Below are 23,386 nucleotides of genomic sequence, written 5' to 3' on the forward strand. Positions count from 1 at the left end.
TTCTTATAAAATTGACTTTTATTAAATTTGTTTATACTGATGAAATTTTGACAAAATACAAAACAATTATTTTCTTACTTAGCTTTTGAATGGTAATTACATTTCTACCAGATTTGTGGGGGGAAAACAGAAAGATGGAAAAAATTGACATATTTCACAACAAGATTGGGAATTCAGTCACTGGTATATTCAAATGCTAATGGAGCTTGAGGTTATATTGAAAAGTATACACAAGGTATAATGATGCTCAACCCTTGTCAGTGAGGTTTCTTGCGGTCTGGTCTGGAGCAACTCTCATAGGAAGTCACGCAGGCAGACCAAGAAGAACAACATTATACATGTGACATGGGATAAATAAAAGCACTATGACAAAGTCAGTATGATTTTGTAACTTATTTTGATTCCAATATTTCTTGTACCAGTGAAATGTTGACACCTGTTTCACATGTGTGTGGGACTTTTTATGAAAATTGCATTCTGGGAGAGAAAGCATGGAGCTTGTGAGAGGGGACATGAAAGACTGATTAGTATTCTGAGTGCACTTTGTACCCTTATACAGTCAAATTCTCTGGTACACAGCCTTCTGTTTTCTATTGCAAAGTTGTGTCTTTCTGGAGAAAATGGGAAATAGCGGAGTACTACATACTAACAACTCTCATCAGTGTCACTACTGGCAGTACAAAATTTCTCTATATACAGACAGAAATTCAACCCCTAAATACACTGATGTGCACTACAAATGCCCTTTATCACAAAAATACCAATTCATCTTATTGACAATGGAGGACTTCACATGCCTTGGTACACCACAATAACACAAGCACATGGCTTAGTAGAACCACCCCGACAACTAGACTTGAAGATCCATCGCTCAGGGCGCTCCCTACGCTCCCACCTCTTACAAGCACCCTCAAGCGACGGATCTTCCAGTCTACCCGACTACATACCCACCAACCAATACACATGCGAGTTGATTGAAACAATTTATGCTTGGATATAACGGAAGGATATGACATTTTGAACTTACTGATCAATGGCATGTTTTTTGATGGAGAAGAAATCTTGGTGGTGAGATTGAGACTATCAAGCAACTGAATAAAAAAAGGTACTAGGTCCCGTGGCAACCTTCAATTTCATCAGAGTTGTCAGAATGGAAGCGAACACAGCTCTCACAAATGTATGTTTTAACAGAAGATATAGCTAGACCTTCCACATTTGTACAATGCCAACTTGCAAAAATTACATTTTCTTCAAGCTTGTAGGCAATGATAAGCTTTATACACAAAATAATGATTGCATGGTTTCGACGTTGGGGGCGCACTCTCAAATAGGACTGAAATGAGCAGTGTCAAAGGAGGGTGAAAAACCAGTTTCAATAGGGTTGAGTTTGCTGCCTACAGTATCAGTATTAAAGCTTTTGTTTTGGAAAGACCTGTGAGTTAATATTTACATCGAGCTCCTGTTGTTGAGGGGAGACATTCCATCAATATCTTGGGGCAGTGATCGAATGACTTTTCTCAATCTTGATGTAAATTTTAACTTTCCATGTCAATATCAAATATTCAAAATTATCCCACAATTGCTGTACAATTATTGAAGCAGCATATTTCTTTATGTGGCACACTTGTTGTTCAATACGTGTATGTATCTCATTCAAACTTTGCAAGTCCTTCTTTGCTTTTGAATTTTTTAACCCTTTCACAGCCATGGTTTGGCCCCAACTCATTGTTTCTGTGGTGATTGTGGACCTGTTGACATGGAAATGGGGGCAAACAGGTTGAAAACCAGTTGAAACAAATTGCTTTTTTGTAAATCTTGTCCGGACTTTGAGCGTCTTGTAGGAAGTGTACGCATCCTTTTATTGTGAGCAATCTGAAGAATGCCACTCCACCGAAATACATTGAAGATGAGATGCTTGTACCATGAGCTAAAATTGTCACACCTTGGATTTTCACATCCAATCAGTGCTCAGGAGACATGGGCATATCGAAGGTACAATGGGATTCTATGTAACAGATGGAATAATTGGAAGCTATACTGCTACTTTTCATACTCCCTAGCCTACCAAAAATCCATAATTTCTGTAACGGGGTAGGACTGCAGCAAAACACTTGCCCTGTGAACATTAAAGTCACTTGGAAATGTTGTAAGTACGGCCCTAATCACGGAATGACTTTGAACCTCTCACTAATAATAATAAAGTACAGGACATTATGAAGGTTTACAGAAATCTTAGAAAAGCTGGGAAATATCTAAGCATGCTGAAAACATAAAGAAATCCCCCAAATAAAAGTTTGTAATGGTTTAAACTTAGGACAACTTAGTGCATACTATTAGAAAATTCTGTTAACGAAAGGGAAACAGGTAAATCGACAGTGTGACTCTTATTTTGGCTGGTTTCAGCTTTTGTAAACTTTGTCTTTGACCTCTTCAACAATGTTAAAGCATTTACAGTCAAGAAGTGTGAAGTACTCAAAATATGGCAAAAAAAAAATAATACTATGCGAAAAAAAAAGCTCTCCTCTGAACAAAATATTTACTTGTCTTGAAATCAGCTACCTCTATCTACCTGCCCCCTCGCCCCCCTCTACCAGGGCCTCTACTGGGAGGTCCCATTCCTCTCATTCCTCTGCCCCCTCTCATCATTCCTCCTCTACCTCTACTTCTGTCACTTGGACCACCTCTTCCTCCTCCTCCTCCCCTTGCTCTGGGATCTCGACCCATATCACTCCTTCCACCTGGCACAAATACCCTCGCTGAGGGATTTGGGAAATCTGGATGGCCGTCTTCGTCCTCGTATCTTCCGTGTTTGGCTCCTCTTTGTGGCGGCGGAGGCAGTGACATACCCTCGCGATTCCGCAGGCGAGGATCACCGTGGTTTCCGTGGCCCTCACTCCCCGGGCCCTCCTCCCACGGCCGTTTCTGGTGCGGCGGGGGAGGAAGTCGGGGCAGATCTAGAAGCGAGGGTGGTTTGTTGCCAGAGTCCGTTTGCCTCATGTCGGGCTGTCCGTGAGAACGTTCATCATAATCATTATAAAAATCTTGAGGTGGTCCTCGTCTCTCGTCTTGATCTCTGGGCGATGGCATATGACCACCTCTACCTTGCCTACCAGGGTAGCCTCTCCCTCTATCATCAGGATTTGGCATTAGTGATTCTCCACCGGGGTTTCTTGGCTGCCGCCCACCTGAGAAATCTTCCCTTTCATCAAAATCCTGAGGGTATTTCTGTCCAAAGGAGTTTCCTTCCTCACCGTAAAACATGTCACCTGGGTACGACCTCCTCTCGTCAAGGTCTCGGGGAGCTGGTGCCCAGTGCTCATGAGGTTCAAATCTGCTGTCCCTAAGGTCTTCGTCCTGAGGAGGCATATTGTCATAGCCAATGTTCTGACGCAAGTCAACGTCTCTGGGTCCAAAGTCTGCATCATTGCCATAGTCATTTTGTCCATGTCTTTGTTGCCTTGGATCGTGTGAAAGCCGGGGATCTGATCGCTCCATTCCTGGAGGTTGTCTCATGTCTTTGTCCTGGTAATGTCTCGGATCTCGCCTGTCTGAGCTATCTTTGGGCGGCGGAGGAGGTGGTGGTGGGGGTTCATCCTCCTCCTGCATGTGGTGATCCGGCATCATCATTCCCGGCATGGGAGGTCTCATTCCTTGCACATATCCTCCTGCAGGGGGTGGCTCTCCGAGGATTCCTGGACCCATATTTGGATTCCTCATCCTCTGCTGCCCCATTCCTGGTGGTGGTCCTCCGGGAGGGTTCTGCTGTCCTGGTTGTCCTGGACCTGGCATCCGTGCCATGCTCTCCTGTATCTGTGCTTGGACGCTGGCATACATAGCTGAATGTGCTTGGACTTGAGGAGGTGGCATCCCCATGCCCTGGGGTGGTCCCTGGGGTGGTCCCTGGGATGTTCCCTGGGGTGGTCCCTGCGGTTGAGCCTGGGGTGGGCCTTGATGTTGGGTTTGTGGAAGTGGAGCAGCGCCACTCAGAAGCATCTGCATTGCAATTTGTTTTCCTGGAATCATCAAACAAAATTCAATGAACACACATTGAGGGCTAACTATCAGTAAAGTTGCAAACATTGTCACTCTTTCCTTTGTTCATTCTCATATTATGATGTGTAAGTTTTATTAAATCCATATCAAGGAAGGACGTGCCTCAGGGACAGATATTTGCACTCAAATTTCTACAATTTTTTTCTGATCTACCACTTGTGGGGGTTCATTTTAAAGCTTGTGGAAAAAGGAAAACTTTCACTGTCTTAATTTTTCAAAAATCCAAAATTTAATTTCCCCAGATAGAGTTAACACAGTGATGGCGGCCATTTTGAATTTCAAATATCGCAGCATGTTGGGTAATTTTTTTCGCTGGTTCCAAACTTTGCTCAATGATCCCCGATTTTTATTGTTGATTTGGTAAGAGAATGGTTGAAAGTTTCGCTTGGGAAAGTTTGAGCGAACGTTAAGTCTTTCACTTTCAAGGCACATAATACTTTAATGAAATAAACAAAAATGAATTTACTGGATAAATGAAAATCAACGCAGAGTCATAATTTTTTCATCCAAGACTGATATTTGACAGGCATACCTTGGAAATGTCTCTTTAGAAGCCTGCTAAGGGACAAAATCATCACTTTCATAATCATGCTTGTGTAAATTATGCCACAAAAAAACTTACCTTGTTCAAAAGTAGGTATGATAGGAGTTGCCATGAGTGGCATGGGCGCATTGGACTGGTCTTCTGATTGGTTCGTGTCCTTCTGTTCTCTTTCTCTCTCCATCTCCTTCTCTCTTTCCAGAAGCGGAGCATCTTTCTGTCTCTCCCACTGCTTCTTAAACTGAGCTGGGATTGGTTTGGCGTAGGGTACCTTCTTCTGTTTAATTTGCTGGTATTGTCTGGATGGGTCTCCTCCGATACCGAGACCCGGAATTGCTGCCTCCATGATGTTGTTCATTTCATCTGAGAAGTGATAATCAGTAAACAACTGCCATAAACCCTTTGAATGACCAGTTTTGGTATAAATCATAACCTCATACTTTGCTACAGGCAAGCAAAAAATAATAAACAAAAACCCCCAAAGACCTGGGTTTGAAAAGGTTCTTCAGGCGTTGGTTTGTGAACATAAATGTTTCACCTTTTTATGAATAGTAACATTTGCACTGAATGGTGAAGTATGCTAGCTCGACACACAACAACAGAAATGAGAAACTCATGTCTGATGGTAAATGTCACCGATTTCTAAATAGTACGACTATCAGGGAGCGACATTCCAACTCTACAATTTTCGCAATACTTGTTTGGTCTACCTCTGTGCGGAATCATTTTTTAGGCTGATAGAGTATATAACGTTTGAACCTGCTTATTTTGAGAAAGTCTTAAACTTAATTTATCCCAATAAACATAGGGACAGCAATCACTTTGAACTTTAAGTAATATTAGGTAATTTGTTTCTCCAGTACAAAATTTTGTAGGGTGATTCCTGATCTTTATTCCTGATTTCAAGATTTCCTTACAGAAAGTTTGAGCAAGAGTTTAAATCTTTCGATTTTGAGGCACATAGGGATCAGAAGAAGTAACTTGTCTTACTTTTTTGAATGAGTGGACCTGTACAGTATGTCAAGAAAAGTTGAATACATGTACCCATGTTACATGTTCAAAGACTTTGGAGTCACTCATCCAAATGTTCAAAACCTGTACAGTCAATCACAGGCAGTAATGTAGAACTACACTATTGGGATGTGACATGTTAGAATTTTGAAAGGCACTTTGCTCACCTTCATTGACTCTAAGGTGTTCTGGCAATCCATGTTCAAGACCCATGCCAGGTATCAACGGTGTGTTTACAGACTCATCATCTGTGAATAGAGTTAAGTTATAAGTTGTTATGCATCTGTCTTATATCGAATAAGAGAACCTCACAAAAGTAATTTTTAAAAACAAAACCACTAACTTGGATTTTTTGGTCACTACAAAAGAAAACCATTGCAATTCTTTTTCAGTCTTTGTAGAAATTGGATGGCAACCTGGAGCTTTGAATTCTCACAGAATTGGAGAAAATTAATATTTTTTTCTATCCATCTGCCATTTTGTTTTGTTTTTTCATTTTTCACATGAACCTAAAAGCTTTGAGAGCAGAACTTTCACGGTTGATCACAGTATGCAAGCTTCAAACTGGATTCAAAAATCTCAACATTCTGTCAGATGTTGTGGGTATCATACCCAGGTGACAGATTTTATCATTAGGAACATGCTGTGGGAATAGAACACTGTCATTGATATTAAACAGAAAAAATATCAAAGGTTACACCTACTAGCCCTTTAAATATCAGCATTATCTCTACAAAAAAACCCATGAATGCTTAAACTGTGGAAATTTTGAGTAATGAACATAGTTGGGAAAATAAGTGTGGCACTGTCGTCAAGACATGAAGAATTTCAGCTTTAACCCTTTCACCACCATGGTTTGGCCCAAAACCTATTGTTGTAAATGGTAATTGTGGACCCGTTTACAGGGTATTAGGGGTGAACAGGTTCAAACAGAGAATCATTTCATGTAACTCTGAACTACTAACCATACTCCAGGGCTTCTTCTGAGCTTCCTGCTGGCAGTAAATTTAAGTTGTACTTGTCTCTCATTTTGTCACCGGGTCTGTTACGAGTCCAGAATTTCCTGAAACACAAAAAAACAACATCAACACAATAAATCCCTTGTGAATACCTGGGCAAAATCTGGTCTACACACTTGGAGTCATTATGCAGACAAAAATTTGAAGACTGACAAGATATAGTGAGTAATTTCATTTTAGTAGGATGTACCAATGTATTTTAGAATATTTGTCATTGTATTTTGGCAATATGCCTTTAGCCTGAGGGTTATATATCTCTTTCTTCTCACTGGTTTGACAATTTATTTGATTTTGTAACTCGGTCTCTGTGTGTGTTATATATGTTGACCAACCTGAGTCTGTATCAGAAGGTTACTTACGTTGAATGGTCATTAGATCCTGAGCATAGGATATGTCCCAATGGATGCCAGGCAAGACTCCAAACCATTCCTTCATGGGCCTGCTCCATACCTCCTACCTCTTTGTCATTCCTTCAAAAACAAATGTTATAACAATAAACTGATACAAAAGTCGCCAATCTATGATGTCATTGCCCCTAAGCAAAGGCACATTAAACATACAATAATGGTGACTTTATATATTTTCACTACTTTTGTTGAAGAAATGTTTTCACCTCAACCTTTTTCTTATCAGTCTCCCTGAAATATGTTGACGTACAAATTATATAGCCTTGCTGATGCTATGCGTTATATAAAATATGCAATGTTATTGACAAATTGATGACAAATGAATTCTAGCAGAGATTAAAATTCGTTAGTAAATGATACGATTGGACATTTCAAACATACAAGCTGTATTGCGACTTGAACACTAAGTATTTTGACAGATTTTGGGATGAAAAAGGACACTTTCACATACAGAACAAAAATACTTAAAATACGCCAAACCTTACAGCTAATGTAATTTTATAAGGCCACTGAAAGGGTTTATGAGGTAATTAAATTCTTCATGTCAAAGAACAGCCTTCACTGCTGTGTGAGGGCAGTATTCTATAGATCGGGTGACAATATGCATGGAATAACATAAATGACTTTTGGTAAAAAAGACAGAGGGTTTGAGAGTGACCAAGGAAAAATCCTTCATCCTAACACTTACCCAACTTGCCAGAATAGAATGGCACCATCTGAACCGCCACTGCTGAATAAATTTTCATGGATAGGGTGCCAGGCAATTGCTGTAAGGGAAACACAACATTGCATATTTCAGTTCTCATATGAGTAGTTGGGGGCGCTGTTCAATAGACAGGGAGAGTTCAACGTTCAAAGTTCTTGACACACTTTCCTAATCATTGCTTTTATTTCAGGTTTCTCATACTCAGTCTCTGATGTAAATGATGGAGTGAAGTGGTTTATTGTATATCAGGGTTATTGAGCTCATGAGACCCAGCTTTATAAAGCGACCAAACAGGAATGTTTGAATACAACGGTAATTCTGGCATGCAGTACACAATAGTGAGTATACAGTTCAGAACTCAGCCTGGCTCCTGGCTGCAGTTTTCAGATCCACGACCGAATGTGTATGCGACAGTCTATATGGACGTGATCAAAAAATTACAGCCTGGCCTAATCTGCATAAATGCTCCCAATTATTTCATGGATCCCCCAGTTTATGCAAATGAGTCGTACATGTTGGTGCTATGACTGAGGTCATTGCCTCTTCTTGTGTTGACGCCCTGACCAATACTGAATAAATTCAATAAACTATATACCATGAGGAAAGTGCAAAATTTTGCTGAAGAATTCATTGCCAAGATGAAATGCTATTATGGCGTTTTTTAAGGCGTGGTCTTGCTGTCCTTGTCTTTCTGACATATTTAATATCAATAGAATTTGTACCCATTACTGTTGTGTGAAGATAAGAATGGACAGTGAAATTGATCTAAATGTTATCACACTTGTGTAATTGGTTTGTGAAGTTGTTTCAAAACTTGTTATAATTGCGATGAAAATCAGAGAGCTTTTATGGACCCCTAATAAACACACACCATGGGAGTACACTTTGCGGTGCACTTCACATATGCAGAATCATATTACATTCCTTACCGCCGCCCTGAGTGTCACAGCCAAGTCAGTGTCTAGTTGTCATTAGACTCTTGTTGTCTTAATTCGCACTGTACGAAGTTCTTTGTGCAAAAGAAATCATGATCCACGGGAAAAGAGGTGTACATACGCCAGAAGCAGTACGTGAGAAAGTTCTCGAAATGTACGTGGATGGAAAGTCGTTTCGACAGATATCAGCGGTGTCCGTCATTGGCAAGTCATCAGCGTAAGACATGCTGTGTAAGTCATCCTCAGAAATGAAGACGGGCACTATCCGTGTTTGGGAATAGTACGAGAACTCTACTTTGAACCACAGTCGCTCGAGAGTTATTCAGCTCTGGGACTAGTCGCCCATAGACGAGTATACAGAAGCGAGAAATACCTCGCTTCTGTATACTCGTCTATGGGGCGACTAGTCCCAGAGCTGAATAACTCTCGAGCGACTGTGCTTTGAACATATACTCGGCCATGGCCACTACTGAAATACAAGTGTGTGTACACTTGTAGGAAACATTTATCCCACACATAGACACTAATCAGTTCCTACCGGCGGACAGGTTTTATTGCTTTACTTCAGCAATTACAGCTGAAGCCTGCTGTGAAACAACACATCATCTCCGTCTGTTCTTTGCCTCAAGTTAATTACAAGTACTGATACTGCAGCAAGTTTTGGAACAACTTTACAAACCAATTACACAAGTGTGATAACATTTGGATCAATTTCACTGTCCATTCTTATCTTCACACGACCATTAAGACCAGTCTGGGGTATTTCATGCACAGCCAATGGGTTAAGCCCGGAATTTGAATGCATCATGGTACAAACTACACCATGTGCACAAATGCACATAAATGTGTATTTCCATGTACATTTGTAATGGTTTGTTTGTAGCACCATCAGATGATCTCTTTGGCGTACTGAGTCTGTAGATCACATTGTATCCTTTTTATTCCAGAGTAGGACCAATACACTCATACATAAAAGTAAATACCACAGCGTGGCCAGTCTATTCAGAACAGTATATTGAGTACACTCATTCCTTAATACAGTACTTACTTGTGGCTTCCTTCTTGTGTCCTCTAAATGTGAACATTTCCTTCATCATTCTGATATCAAATAACTTAATAAGATGATCCCTGGAAGCCGTCAGTAACCAGTTACCATTCTGGTTCCATTTCACACCCATTACAGTGTTTTTGTGTGCATGCAGCGTGGCCAAGCTAGTGCCCATTTTAGGGTCCCACAGTTTGACGGGCTGCTGGCTGTCTTTGCTTCCAGAGACCAGAAGTGACTTGATTGGGTGCCAGTCCACGCATCTGACGTCAGCACCGTGACCTGACAGCGAGGAGGTGAGAGGTTAAAGTTCGTTAACTTGGTATGATGATTTTGTCACCTAGGTATCAGAAGGAATTCAGCTAATCAACGTGATATATATAAAAAAATTTTGGTGGGTGCACAGTATTTGGGCCATTGTACCCACAAGACTGACATGCAGACTATTACAGGGTACATTCTTGTACTAGGTGGCCACATTGAGTTATATTCTGTAATAGATCAATGGAAGTGTATATACCAATATACCATAGTACGTGTCATTTTGCAATGCTTGCACACAGTGTCCAGAATTTAACACTTACAGAATCTCACAATGACAGTCCGGCAGCCATATTGGTTTGTATTGAAAAACAAATCACTATGCTTTCATAATGAGACCCTACCAAGTTGTTACAAAATTAGTTCTGGCCTATCTAAGTGACAGCTGTGAACATGTTACAATACTTGCCTACTGTTGGTCACATGGGACAAAATTGTGAAGCAAGTTCACATGCACATACATGTATGACACTGGGGATTGTTGGTTTGTGAAACATAGGGTGCGGTATAGAAAAACAAACTTGTTTCTGGATATGAAAAAATTCATGGTATAGCTGCCATATTGGATTGAATGGAGTAACAAAATGATTTGTATACAATAGTAATTTCTTTGGATACACTACCATGACTTAGTTCAGGAATATCACAGAGATATTGGTAGCTTAAATGGTGATAAACTTTGTAACTCCAGTGCTAGCTCACACAAACTGACATGCACAGGTATATTATGGTATACTGATCTCGTGTAAACTTTGAATAAATCTGTTCAGATATGATATAATGGTTTGGCACATGAAGATTTGTAAAGTTTGCCCTTGTGGTCATAATGATAAATAACCTTATGTTTTACACTTGATGGGAAATGTATGTTTAATGACTTTATTGAGCACTATTTTTATATGAATCCTGATATCAAAGTGTGCATTACCGAAACCTGATTACTAAGTGTGTATCACTGGGCACGGCAATATCTTTACTTAAAAAGGCATGTATTCTTGCTCATCTCATATGACTATCAGCAGACATTTTTATTGGAAACCACATGATTCTGAGGCCACCGCATCTTTATACAAGGGTGCTGAAGTTCAAACATGGTGGGTTATAATTTCAGTTTCTGCACCAGAGTTCAAAGTTCAGAAAGGGCAACGACCTACCTCTGAGGATTCTCTCTTCATGGCATCTCAGGAAATCCCAGATTCGGACAGTTCCATCGTCAGAGCAAGTGGCAAATTTATTGTCAGTTGGACAGAAACTGTTGAAGACAAACAAGCAGAGGAGATCTGTTGTAGAGCCGGCACATCGATACCCTCAGAGGCTCTTGATATTGCCTCTGTGGTGAAATTATAGAATGGGGATGGGGCAAAGAGGGTAACAGAACTGGCTTGGGGACAGTGCTACAAACTAGCTTGGTAACAAGTGGCAATAGAGCAAGTGTGAATGACTTTATTTCATCAGGACAGCATCCCTGTTTGGTTGGGTTTAGTGACAGCATGGATGGGAATCTCTTGCATTGTACTTCCTTGTTACAAACTTTAGTCTTATTATTCCCTGTCATTTCAGCTGCTTGTTTATGGTTACAGTGCTGGACAATGCTGGACAATAGGGCTATATGAAATCATGATGCCTGGGAAGTGAAACAAAAATGAACCAAAAAGCAATAATGTGTTTGTATCTAGCCAGGGTATTCACTTCAATGACATTATTGGACATGGGATCTTAATTTGCTGCCCTCGAAAGTGAAGTTGTAAAACCCCATTTTGTATGTAGTACTATCATGTTAGGGCTTCCCGCTAAAGGTTGTGCAGGTAAGTAATGATGCTGAAGCTATAATTGGCTTACACGGACAAAACTGCTATAGCTGAAATCAGCAACAGGTTGAGAGACCTATGTTGACACAGCTCAGCTCAATAGGACTTTTCGTTACTGTGTACTTTTAGGTAGATGCCATGTATGAAATCAACTGTGCCAGTGTGACGGATGGAAAGACACGGCACCAGCTAAAACAAAAGGCTTTCATTTGGAATTGGGCTTGCTTATGTATATTTATGTATATGGTAAGAAAAGTAATGTGCTGGTCTACCCTGTTGCCGTGGATGTGAGTGGGCCATAATTCCCAAAGGTCAATGTTACGTGATCATGTCTTGCTCACACTGTTACAATACCTGTTCAGATTTGCACAAAGCTTGGAATTTGATGGCAGAGCTGGCTGAGCACAACCTATGCAGTTTCATTCATAGCTTTTATGTTTTAATGCCAGGGGAATCAGAAAACTTGAAAATTTTGCCCTGTCACTTTGAGAGAAGGCACTGTATAGATTTACCCTTTTATGGTACTCTGATATGGTTTTAAAAACTCCAAAATAATGACACCACCCAGGCTGCTACGGTTATTGTCTATGACAGTTGGAAGATGGGCATGGTGCTGACATCAAAATATCGTGTACTGTGTGACATTTCTGAATATGACAAGAGTGAAGAATCCAGGTATGTTTAGCTTCAGAGATTTTCCTCGGCACACTTTGTCAATACCATCGATTATGGGACATGATTCATTTCCAGGGCCAAATGTTTATGGCATAGAGCAAGTTTTGGAGAGTTGTTTTCAGGATAACACCAGAAGGTTTTCTGAATCAAGAATGGCACTCTTGATGGGTGACTTTATGACAATCCAGAATTACAAACTTTGGTACTTGATGAATTGAACTTTATTCTCAACCCCTTTTTGTCCCACTTCCTTGTGTATGATGGTTCAAGTTCGCCTAAGAAAACAATGAGGTTGGGCTTAACTATTTTGTGTCAGTGGCACAAGGAGACTACAAAAAGCGAAATAGTGAATCCAATAGATTTGTTCTTTTCCCCTTTTGCAAGACCAGATGTCAAAATAGATGCAGTTTCCAGAAATTCTCAGATTTTGGCAACTTGAGGGTCTTCTCCACTTGCCCAACTTGCTAAGGCTATCACAGGGTCTCAGAATGGATGTAGAAATAATCAACTCACATACCTGGATTCTTCAATGACATGGAAGGATGGATGAAGTGTGTTCATAGTAACTTTGTCAGTCTGAGAGGGGCCAGAGTTATTGTCAGGAAAAACAGCACAAAACCAGTGCTCTTCAACAACTCAAAAGTTGTGATCTGATAGAAATAAAACTTCATTTTCCTAAGATATAGGTAAGGTCATATAGACATGGATTTAATATGAATACTCTAAATGGGCAGGGCAGGCTTTGAGGCACTGCCTATGGAAATACCCTTCATGCGAGGGCGCTACAGATGATTGGACACAACAATAAATTCATTTCAATATGTCGTAAACTTGAATTTTTTCTTGGATTTTCTTGAACTGTTTAGAATACACTCTGGGAACAGTTTTGATTTGGTTCAATTTCATTTCTCACTGTGTGGCTATAGAGCACCAAAAAATTGTATGTTTTGAACATATATATCTTTTAACACCATGGGCTAGGGGTTTTTATTACCCTAATCTGAATTCTGTGAGTGTTGTTTCATATGCCAGTTTCATCTTATTATCACCAACAACGACAAAAATGTTTGCTTTGATTGGATCTACAATGGGTCATTCTGGGGAATTTAAGAATCCTGACATGGTGACCAGCATTCATATGGACTTCACCTTTTTTGCTCAAGTACAGGTCATAATACAGATGGGCCCAGGGGGAACTGGTGGCATATCACTTTTTGTGAGATGGTGAATGTCAGAAAAATATTACCCACTGAACTAGGGAAAGGTTTCAATAGGAAAATATATGTATTCTTTATTTCGTAAGAAAAATGTTCGAAAACGTCAGTCATAAGAAATCTTTATTGCAAGTTTTTTTCAACTTTATTCAGAAGATATATATCTTTATTTGAAGATTTTTAAATACTTTATTGAGAACTTTATTTCAAATACTTTATTTCAAAGAACTTTGAAAAATCTTATTTAAAAAAATATACTATCTTTGGATCTTTATTTAAAAATATCGTGCACATGGGTTGTTGTCCAATCTTTATTGAGAAACCCCGAGGTAAAGAAAACTTTATTTAAAGGTAAGTCTCTTGCAGATACCATCAAAGTTTGTAAATGCTATCAGCCCTGCCGGTTTAATGATAAATCAAATATATCATAAGGACAAATATTACAAACACACTCTTTTACATTTTAGGTGATGGCCTGAGATCTGAAAGTACTCTGTGCCATGAAAGATTGCTAATTAGGTCAGAGTTTGTCTGATGACATCACCAAAGTTGTAACACATGGTTGATTACACTATTTCAGAGGGAATGCAGACATGAATTGGAGGGACAGTAAATCACTGTAGAACCTAAATTCTGCCATTGCTCCTTTGTCAGGTGCAATTTGTCGAAGAGCAATAATAATTCTCAATTAAGCTGTTACATTGCAATAAGTTAGAAGTCTCCAGTAAGCCATAGATGACAAGTTATCGCTCAATGCATGACAGTTATCAATTACTGGGCTAAAGAAACCTTTGATGGAATCTGCAAGAGTGCTTATCGCGAATATAAAGTAGCATAGTTTACGACAGAGATACACTTGGTCATGTGACTGACTCATGTATCGAGTTGTTACCATGACAGCCCACCTTGCCTCACGTATGGGTTCCTTATGAGCTTGGAACATCTTAACGTTATTCATGTTTGACTGCCAGTACTTGACGTAGCCCGCGTGATCCCCGGTCAGCATCCACATGTCGTTGTGACTCCAGGTCATCGTTCGGACTGGGTACTCGTGTGCCTGTGGGACAGGGAAGGAGAAATTCGGGTTGTGGTTTTGTTGATGTGATGACTGAGGTGTCAAGATTGATTTTGGTTCAAGAAAGTGTGTGCTATCTCAATGCCCAGTCCCATAAAACTTGATTTCTGTAAGGCTCAATATGTGGAAAGCTTATCATTTTTTTACTATAAATAGATTTCTGTGTAAATCACACAGTTATACTATACTGAGGTACTGGTGAACCTTTCCTCTGTGCAATGGTGGTATTATATACCCATCAAAACTAAAGAGTTGTGCCAAAGCAGTGGGGTTGTGCAAAGGTTTCAGGGTAAAAGGTTGAGAAACTGCAAGAATAAGGTTGAGATACTCTCATGTGTGACTTGAAAAATGTAATTACATGGCATCTACTCTACTATGTGACTTGCAAAATGTAATCTACTGTGTAAAGGCAGCCATGTTTAGAGCTTATCTAAGCAATAAACCACATCCAGCAATGGGGATACCATAAGATTTTGACCAGTTAATGGCACATATGCAGAAACTATCCCCTAGCGCATATACCGGTATGAAGTGAACTGGTCAAAACCGAGTGGTATACCAATTGCTGAGATGGTTTATTGCTATTATATCAGAACAGTGTCGTGAAGCGATACAAAAGGGATTTTCCCAAACTAAGAGCACACATCCGTTCCTGTTATGCTATTTCGCAAATATAGCATGGTTATTTTCATGTCTTGACCAATCAGATCACTGTATTTGCACCATCAATATACTGGTATGATTCGATACTTAATATCACCTGTCCTGTGTGACATCAACTTTGTAGTGACAAATGTGCTGTGTCAGATATTACACAAACTGTAGAGTGTCTACATCTGTCACAGAACAAAGAACATGACTAATAAGACACAAGGTAATGGTGATAGTGTGATACTCAGTAAAACCTGATCTATAACATACCCATGCCATGAAATACCAGAGTATGGTAATACCATAAATATGACGATAATCATGCACAAGGCTAATCTATAAACAATGTGACAGTTCCACAGAGGCAAACATCACACGCACAATTCCTTCACACTTCACTGAACATTGTGAGTAAAGAAAATGGGCCTAAAAGATAACACACAGAATGATCTGTTTATTTCTCCAATAAGGTATTTAAATTTTTTTGATAACAATATTGATCAAAACTCTGAGTTTTATCACAGCAAATCAAATCAGTGAGTGGAAGTCATTTTGTTTGTTTACAATGACAGTCTCCATGTCAACAGGTGTCCTGCACAGACTTCGCGCCATCACGCCACATGCCCACTGTCTCTTTGGACGTACACTCTGCTTTGATACACACCGACATAACATACAGTATCACTATTATGTCAAGTGAGTTGTAATCCCTATGGATAGGAAAGGAATTGATTTTGCATGGGATTACTCCATTGTTAGACAAATTGGAAGATCTTGACTGATTTCTTCAATGTGGTTTACAATTTACCTGCAGAATTGTTTCAAAGTTGAATGTCAAGCCATTCCACAGGGTGAACTCTCCGCTGGAAGCCCCTGTCACAAGACGCCTGCCCTCAGGAGTCCACTGAAATTGACAAAATAAGCACGAATGTGAAATTTGTACGTCTCATAACATTTGAAGTGTACAGAAATGGGCAGACATGAAGCTAGCAATATGGACGACAGATTAAATTTAGTACCTCATCAAACTGCCAAGTGCATTGAATTATTTCATGTTCACCAGACAAAGCAAAAATATCAAAGGCAAAGGAATTTTGTCAATTTTTAAAAATGTTATGAACCTGAACATAAACCTTTCCAAAACATAATGTACTGAAAAAATTTGAGAACTGTTCATTTTGTTCACAGAGTCCATACACTCAAAAGTCACTTAAAATTCAAGGACTTTTTCAGCAATTTTCAAAGGTCTAAAATACCATTTTCCAACCAGAATTTTAACAGTATATCATTGTTATAGTATGATTCAACATAATTTACAATATCACAACTGATCACCTCATTGTTTTTGATATTGTGAGTGGATTATCAATTGTCCACGACTTGCCAGGACTCAATTTCATTTTCACAGATTTTGCCAGGAAGTTTTAAAATTCCGGGACTTTCCCGGAGAATGTGGACACTATGTTCAATGTTATTGTTATCAAAAATATCTGATCACTCTCTCTCTGAAAAGAGGAGAGAAAGGGTAGGGGAGAGAGAGATGGGCATTTTCAAGGTTAGTTACACTGAATACACTGAAGCATTGTACTTTTCATCTGGGCATGGAAATTTGTGCATCAGAACGTTTACTGTTCAACACTGTGTTTTTGTGTTCTTTCAGATTATACAGATTGTCATCATGTGCACAAATTGAAGGCTGCCATCAAATGACAACATCAATCAAGTCGACCCAAAGGCAAAGATAATGCCTGTACCTTATAATATTTTAATTATTTTTGTTCCATAAAAACAGCACAGATGTCAAATTGGAATTCAAGAGCCATTACAATGCGTATGCACAACATGTATGGGTTCTACTTACCCTTACAACAAATATCGGGCATCTGACCTTGTTGGTTGAAGTTCTCACAAACTTTGTTGTAACACTGTTGATTGTGTTGTATGTCATTGCTGTTGGTAGTGGCAACTGAAGAAAGAAAACACATTCAAATAGATAATCCATACCAACTGGCTTATACTTATTGCAAACTCTACTGCTAGTTAAATGTATGCAGTATAAGACATCAAAAGGCTGGTAAGTATAACTTTGGATGATTTTTTTTCACTAATTTGTTTTTTATATGAACTACAATTTCTTGTTCTACTTTCCATGGCATGTTGATATACACAGTATTCAGCTTGTCAACTCAGCCTGTACATGTGTAGACTGCAGTGTTTTTGTAGATGAGTGAATTCTAGTCATGACTAGACTTCAAATGTATATGATAGTGCACTTTACATGTATGGGTGCTGTGTTGACAAGCTAAATAGTGGGTGTTTCAACATGCTTTGGGGAGTAGAACAAGAACTTGCAATCAGTATACTGAACAAAAACTGTGAAAAAAAATCACAAACCCTTTAACACCAGTCAAGGGCCAAAAGTAACTAGAGAGTATCCATGATATTGTGCCTTGACATTGATTTCATGGAGCTAGCCTTGCACAATGTCTGGGAATCAAAGTTAGCTTTTCTTAAGTGTGCATCAGGACGTTTACTGATCAACAATGTTGTGTTATTTCAGTGAAATATACTTTTTAATCATTTGCACACTTCTGACTGATGATTTGAGTCATGAATATCATGGCTTCCACTTTTTATGAATTCCATTTGAGTGCGAGGTATGGGGGAAAAACTCAACATGGTTGACTGACATTTTCCAATGCTAAAATCCATGTATGAAATTGGCCTCCACTGAAAAGGTTTGAGGTCGAGGAAGAATTTGATGCTAAATTCTTTATATCTGGTTGCTTGGCTAGCATATGTCTTCATAAAAGTTTGGAGAAGTATTCGCAAACTAATATGAACAGAGGGCACAGCAGTCAAGCCATCATCTTTTGAATATTTCGGTTGTCCTAGATTCATGTGAGAAGTTATTCACCATATTCAGTGATATGTAATCCTAACACCTTGGTATATCAATAATCAAAATAATGTCACAGATGTTGATCTTGTCAATTGAAGTTTGCCGTGGGTGGTAATGACTGATAAAGATATGCAAGATCTTATAACCATAGGACCACGGACATATTTTTGCCATGTAATGGTAACCTGCTCTGTTTGGTGCACCAACGTTACTCTTTGGTTTCCCTGTGGGAATTTGTCACCTATTTCAGTAAGCTTGATCACAGTCCCTCCATCACCCAACCAGTGGTGGAGGAACTGTGCCCGGATTATGTCACAATGCTGTATGGATGAATGGGGGAAGAAACCCTGAATAATTTGTAGGAAGAGGATTAACACAAGTATGACAAATGTCTTGTTACTTACATCTGTTCCATAGGAATTGTCTGGTTGAATAGCTCTCATGTCTCTGTAATCCCGTTGCCATAAGCGATTCTGTTTGTAGTGAGCAGAACATAAAATACAACTTCACAAAAAACACTCCGTGAAGAGTATGATCACTGCTATGTATCAAACACAGCATAACAGAGCCATAAAATTGATGCCACCTTGTTAAATGTTCTTACAATTACTACACAATCAGAGTGGAAATCCGTAAGTCATTTCCTCCACAGTTTCACCAAAGAAATGTTTGGGAAACACTGACAAAGACAGTAACATTCTTGGTAAATCATGTCGAAACTTGAGGTGTTGATGCTGAGAACCTGGTTTTCTTTCATTGTTTTGGTTAAGAGAGTACCTTGTAAATTTTACCAGGGTTCCCCATGGTATATCAATGCAATCATATTCAGGGACAACAATAATGGAAGATTCCTAAACCATTTGAATATGTTTCTTAACAGTGGGGATTGACATTATAAAGATCTTGGGAAGGGGTGGTCAAAAATTTCAAAACAATCAGCAGAGGAAACTTGCTAAGAAATTTGTTTTGCAGCCTCACTGATTTTTGAGAAAGAAAATATTCACATGAAGGTCACTAGAAATAGTATGTAATTTGTAAAAAAGATTATACCTGCTGTGCTTATCTGAAAACAAATGTCAAATTTTGGAACTTGAAAAAATTATTTGCATGTTAGCATCCTGACAATCCACTTCCAAGATCTAATGAAGCCACCCCTTGACAATGACACTGTCATTCTTTCCTTTATCATCTCTAACATAACCTCCCATATATAGTTCAATCCATGGTGATTGTTAACGAACTGTACTTACCTCTAAATATCTTATGCATGATGCATTGTAATCTATGGTACGTCTGTGGACAGCTTTCCTCATGCGTTTTCCATCAAACGCCATGCCTGGCTGGGCTTGTGCATGTCCATGGTGCCTGTAGAAATTCTGCTTCTGGTGTTGGGGCAGTCTTGGCATGTGGAAAAACCGCTGGGGTGGCGGTTGAGTTGCTACACCGCCATCCATGCTTGACTCCTCTTGAGTGGGAAACTATTGGCAGTAATGTGATTCTGTGTGAACAACAGTAATATGGTGAATTTTCAACCTATGAAGCACAACAGAGTTGAATACTCTCTGTAGTACATTTAAGCATCATTACTATCTTGAGAGAACTGGGGTTTCTCATATGATTTATGATTCCTTACTAAAGTTACAGAGCTCATATTCAAAGGTTCACCTACTCTGAACAAGTTACGTAAATTTGGCAAACATTTTCTTTCTTTTACCTAAATTGGGTGCCCTTGATAACGATACCTTAATCTTTGAAATATTGCCAAGGCTGCATATGTTTACTCACTGAGGTGGCAAAAAGGACTTAATTTGTGGCAATGGATGCACAATGCACTGTCATGTGTGGCACCCTTACCTAACTGAAAACACTCCAATACATTGATGAATTATCACAATGTTAAAACTGAGTTAAGGATGAGCATGACAACCTTTGGTGATGGAATATTCAAGACTGAAGTTTTTATATAATTTTATGAACTGTCATAACAACATGCACAATGCTGTAATTGCTTAACATATGTCCCCTTCATCACCCGGTGGTGGGTGGATCTCACAGAAGTTTCTTGGCTCTCATTTGTTTCACCATAGGGATTTTACATGAAATTGATAGACAGCTACAATAATAATAAATTATATATCAAAAGAAAGCTCTTTTCAAGACCAATTGATTGCATTTTGTTTGATGAAAATCGGTTCGGTACATGCAGAGATATGTCCTGTTGAATTTGAAAAAAACTTCTTCCTATTTAGAAATTATGCCATGGTAGACACCTGTAGTTATCATAACAACCAGGTGACCCCATTTTGAACATTGTTTGAGGAAACTAGAATTGCAATGTCTTGTGCTTTTTGCAATAACTCAAGCATTTCTTATTGAAAATTGATGAATTTTTTGTGGATATTGCTGACAAAATGTTCAATGATTTTTAATTTTTATAAAGGAAAAAGGTTATTTAGAATGCTGTTTACAAGGTAAACAAATAAACAATACCTGTAAAAATCAAATGATACCTGTGACATTGATCACTGTATGCATTATGTATTGTGAACATCAACAGAAATATGATAATCATATTGCATCATATTTACTTTGCATATATGAAAAAAGTTATTTAGATTTATATTTACAAGGTAAACAAATAAACAACAATACCTGTAAACAATCAAATGATACCTGTGACATTTTAGAACTTGATTTAAATTTAACAAAATATTTTTTTAGATTTTTTTTAATTTGAACTTCGAAATTTTTTTAAAATTTTTGTGTGATTACAACTTTTATTAAATGATTATGAAATATGTCTGATTAATGTAGATTTTAAGTTAAAACAATTACAAAGAACTTTTCCAAAACGTCAAAAAACTTCGTTCTCAACCCTTTGTCAATGCCGTAAAACAGCAACACGCATTTATAGAATGAACAACTGCATTAAACTGGATGCAAAGTTAAGCTGCCCCGGAAATAACATAGACCCTCGAACATGTCGAAGTCAGCGGTCCGAAATACAAACCAGTATAAATACAACTTTTCCAAAGTCCGGGACACCATCAATGAGGAAAGAACAGATTAATAATCTATGGCCTTGTTCTTCAGAGAGAACCAAAATAGTCCCCTTCTCGGGAACTAAAGATAGAAACTAAAATTTCAGTATAGTATAGTATCGGCAAAGTGTGGTGCACGTGCGTATGCCTACACTGCAGTGCAGTGCTGGCTTTGACAACTTCTCAGTGTTTATCGAAAAATATCACCCGGAAATCAAACTACTTCGAACAAGATAACGTTTGAAAGGGTAAAGTATAGAAATATATCTCTAGATCCTTGCGTTAGATAAGAAATCAGACAAATCTAGCTGCAAAATCGTGAACGTCGGAACTCAGCTTAGACCTCCTGACACGTACAGAACATGCGGCGAAGCGCCGATTACTTGTATGTGATTCCTGGTAGTGCCCGGATGTAAAGTTGGGGTGAAACCATACTCGCTAAAAAGGGCCCTAAGCATCATTTTTCGCATCGTCAGACTCGTAATTATTGCAGAATTACAATTAATATTTATCATAAAATTAATTTTGGGGCCGAACGTTTAAGGAAATCAAGATTTTCTTTCAAAAAAACACAAACGAAACACAAAGTTTGATCACAGATTGAGTTTTTCTCGGCCGATTTTAACGTTCGCCCCCTCAAAATGAAGCCCATGATCTCTACTTTCGTACCAAGCCTAAAAAATAGTGATGCGATCAGAATAAGTCATGCGGAGAGTCTATCAAAGAGGTATATGTTCGATCTCCTTCGCGGGACATTTGAGGTCACGGCACAACGCTCATAATGGACGCCAAAATCGCCGTTACGCGTGAGTTTGTAGTCGTGCTGCTTTGCCATTTATCGTAGTACAAAAGTGAAAATTTCCCAGAATGAAGTTAAAATAATAATCTTCAACACTACAGTTTCATTTTCTCTGATTAGTTGGTCTATTTAAAGGGTGAATTAACACGAAAGTTCGGACTAGACCTGCATCGAACGCGTACGTTCAACACAAATGTCACGTGACCTAAAATGCCTAGTTTCACCATAGAAAGCAACCCCCTTCACAAAAAATAGGCCTGGAAACAGTAGTGTTGAGGGTGGGCCGGTGTTTCTCCTTGGATTAGCCCCGGTGGCCTGGGGTCTATGTAGTTCCGGCTTGCACGGTCGGGGGGGGGGGGGGGCCGGGGGTATGAATGGTTGATAAGTTTGTTAGAATGTGAGACTTGCCGGCGCTTACAAACAGAATGACATTGCCACCCTACAATGTCAAGGTTCCGATGTTGCAGCTTCAATCCAGCAGAGCGATTGGAAACTTTCTACACACTGTGATCTCAAGGTACAATTCTTTCTTGCGTAAAAGCTACCCAACTTATGCTTAATAAACAAAATATATGCTGTTGAAATGATCTACTTTAACATATAATAATTAATGTTGCAGAGCAGTATCGTTTGCAGCATAACACAAGACTTCAGTCACTGAATCAGTCACACTCACATTATAAAATTACAATTCAAAGGTGACAAAGAGCAGTGCGGATGGTAAAATGAGCTTGTGTTTTGGAATCGTTTATATTTCTTTTCTTTGCATCGATAAATCGCGCCTGTGTACTATTACGTGGAATAAAAGGCTCGCCGCTGTATCATTTTCGCCTGTGTTGTAGGGCTTCCTTTGGGGAGACGGTAAGTCGTCCTGCCTCTCCGAGCCTCAGATGTGAACGAGACCGAAAATAGGTTGAAAAACTTGCAGGAAACACAATCATAGGACAAAAAGTACTCACCTTGAACGTTGTAAGGGGATTCTACCTGTACAAAAACGCTCATCAGACTAACTGTCTTCGTTTGACATGACTAACGGGCGAAAATTTTGGATTTTTTCATTAGAAAAACGCACGCGTCGGCGCCATATTGTCACTGCGGAAAAGATCGGCTGTTTTCGGGGAAATCCGGAATATGGCTTAAGCCACTTTATTTATTGGTAAGCGACGTCAAAATGATCAGTGGT

The 23,386-nt window shown here is 39.1% G+C and overlaps 1 protein-coding gene across 1 annotated transcript; it reads right to left on the reverse strand.

Annotated features, from left to right (window-relative positions):
* Positions 1-23,313, reverse strand: LOC139136894 (pre-mRNA 3' end processing protein WDR33-like). The gene is made up of 14 exons (XM_070704739.1): positions 23,163-23,313; positions 19,614-19,861; positions 18,768-18,836; positions 17,323-17,427; positions 16,270-16,365; positions 14,641-14,792; positions 11,193-11,290; positions 9,721-9,999; positions 7,720-7,798; positions 6,984-7,094; positions 6,571-6,668; positions 5,773-5,853; positions 4,676-4,957; positions 1-4,013 (listed from the first exon to the last, which is right to left on the reverse strand). The coding sequence occupies exons 2-14, from the start codon at positions 19,815-19,817 to the stop codon at positions 2,566-2,568; spliced, it is 3,102 nt and encodes a 1,033-aa protein (XP_070560840.1). The 5' UTR covers positions 19,818-19,861; positions 23,163-23,313; the 3' UTR covers positions 1-2,565.
* Positions 23,314-23,386: the final 73 nt, after the last annotated feature.

The sequence above is a fragment of the Ptychodera flava genome, chromosome 7 (assembly GCF_041260155.1).
Source record: "Ptychodera flava strain L36383 chromosome 7, AS_Pfla_20210202, whole genome shotgun sequence".
NCBI classification, from domain to species: domain Eukaryota; kingdom Metazoa; phylum Hemichordata; class Enteropneusta; family Ptychoderidae; genus Ptychodera; species Ptychodera flava.

What these genes read in the sequence shown, in the direction of transcription:
- LOC139136894 (XM_070704739.1), bottom strand. Translation starts at nt 19,817, where the DNA reads ATGGATGGCGGTGTAGCAACTCAACCGCCACCCCAGCGGTTTTTCCAC. An exon ending in CATGCATAAGATATTTAGAG is followed by an intron (nt 18,837 to 19,613) that starts GTAAGTACAGTT and finishes CACTACAAACAG; the next exon opens with AATCGCTTATGGCAACGGGA. An exon ending in TGAAGAGAGAATCCTCAGAG is followed by an intron (nt 10,000 to 11,192) that starts GTAGGTCGTTGC and finishes CCTCGCTGTCAG; the next exon opens with GTCACGGTGCTGACGTCAGA.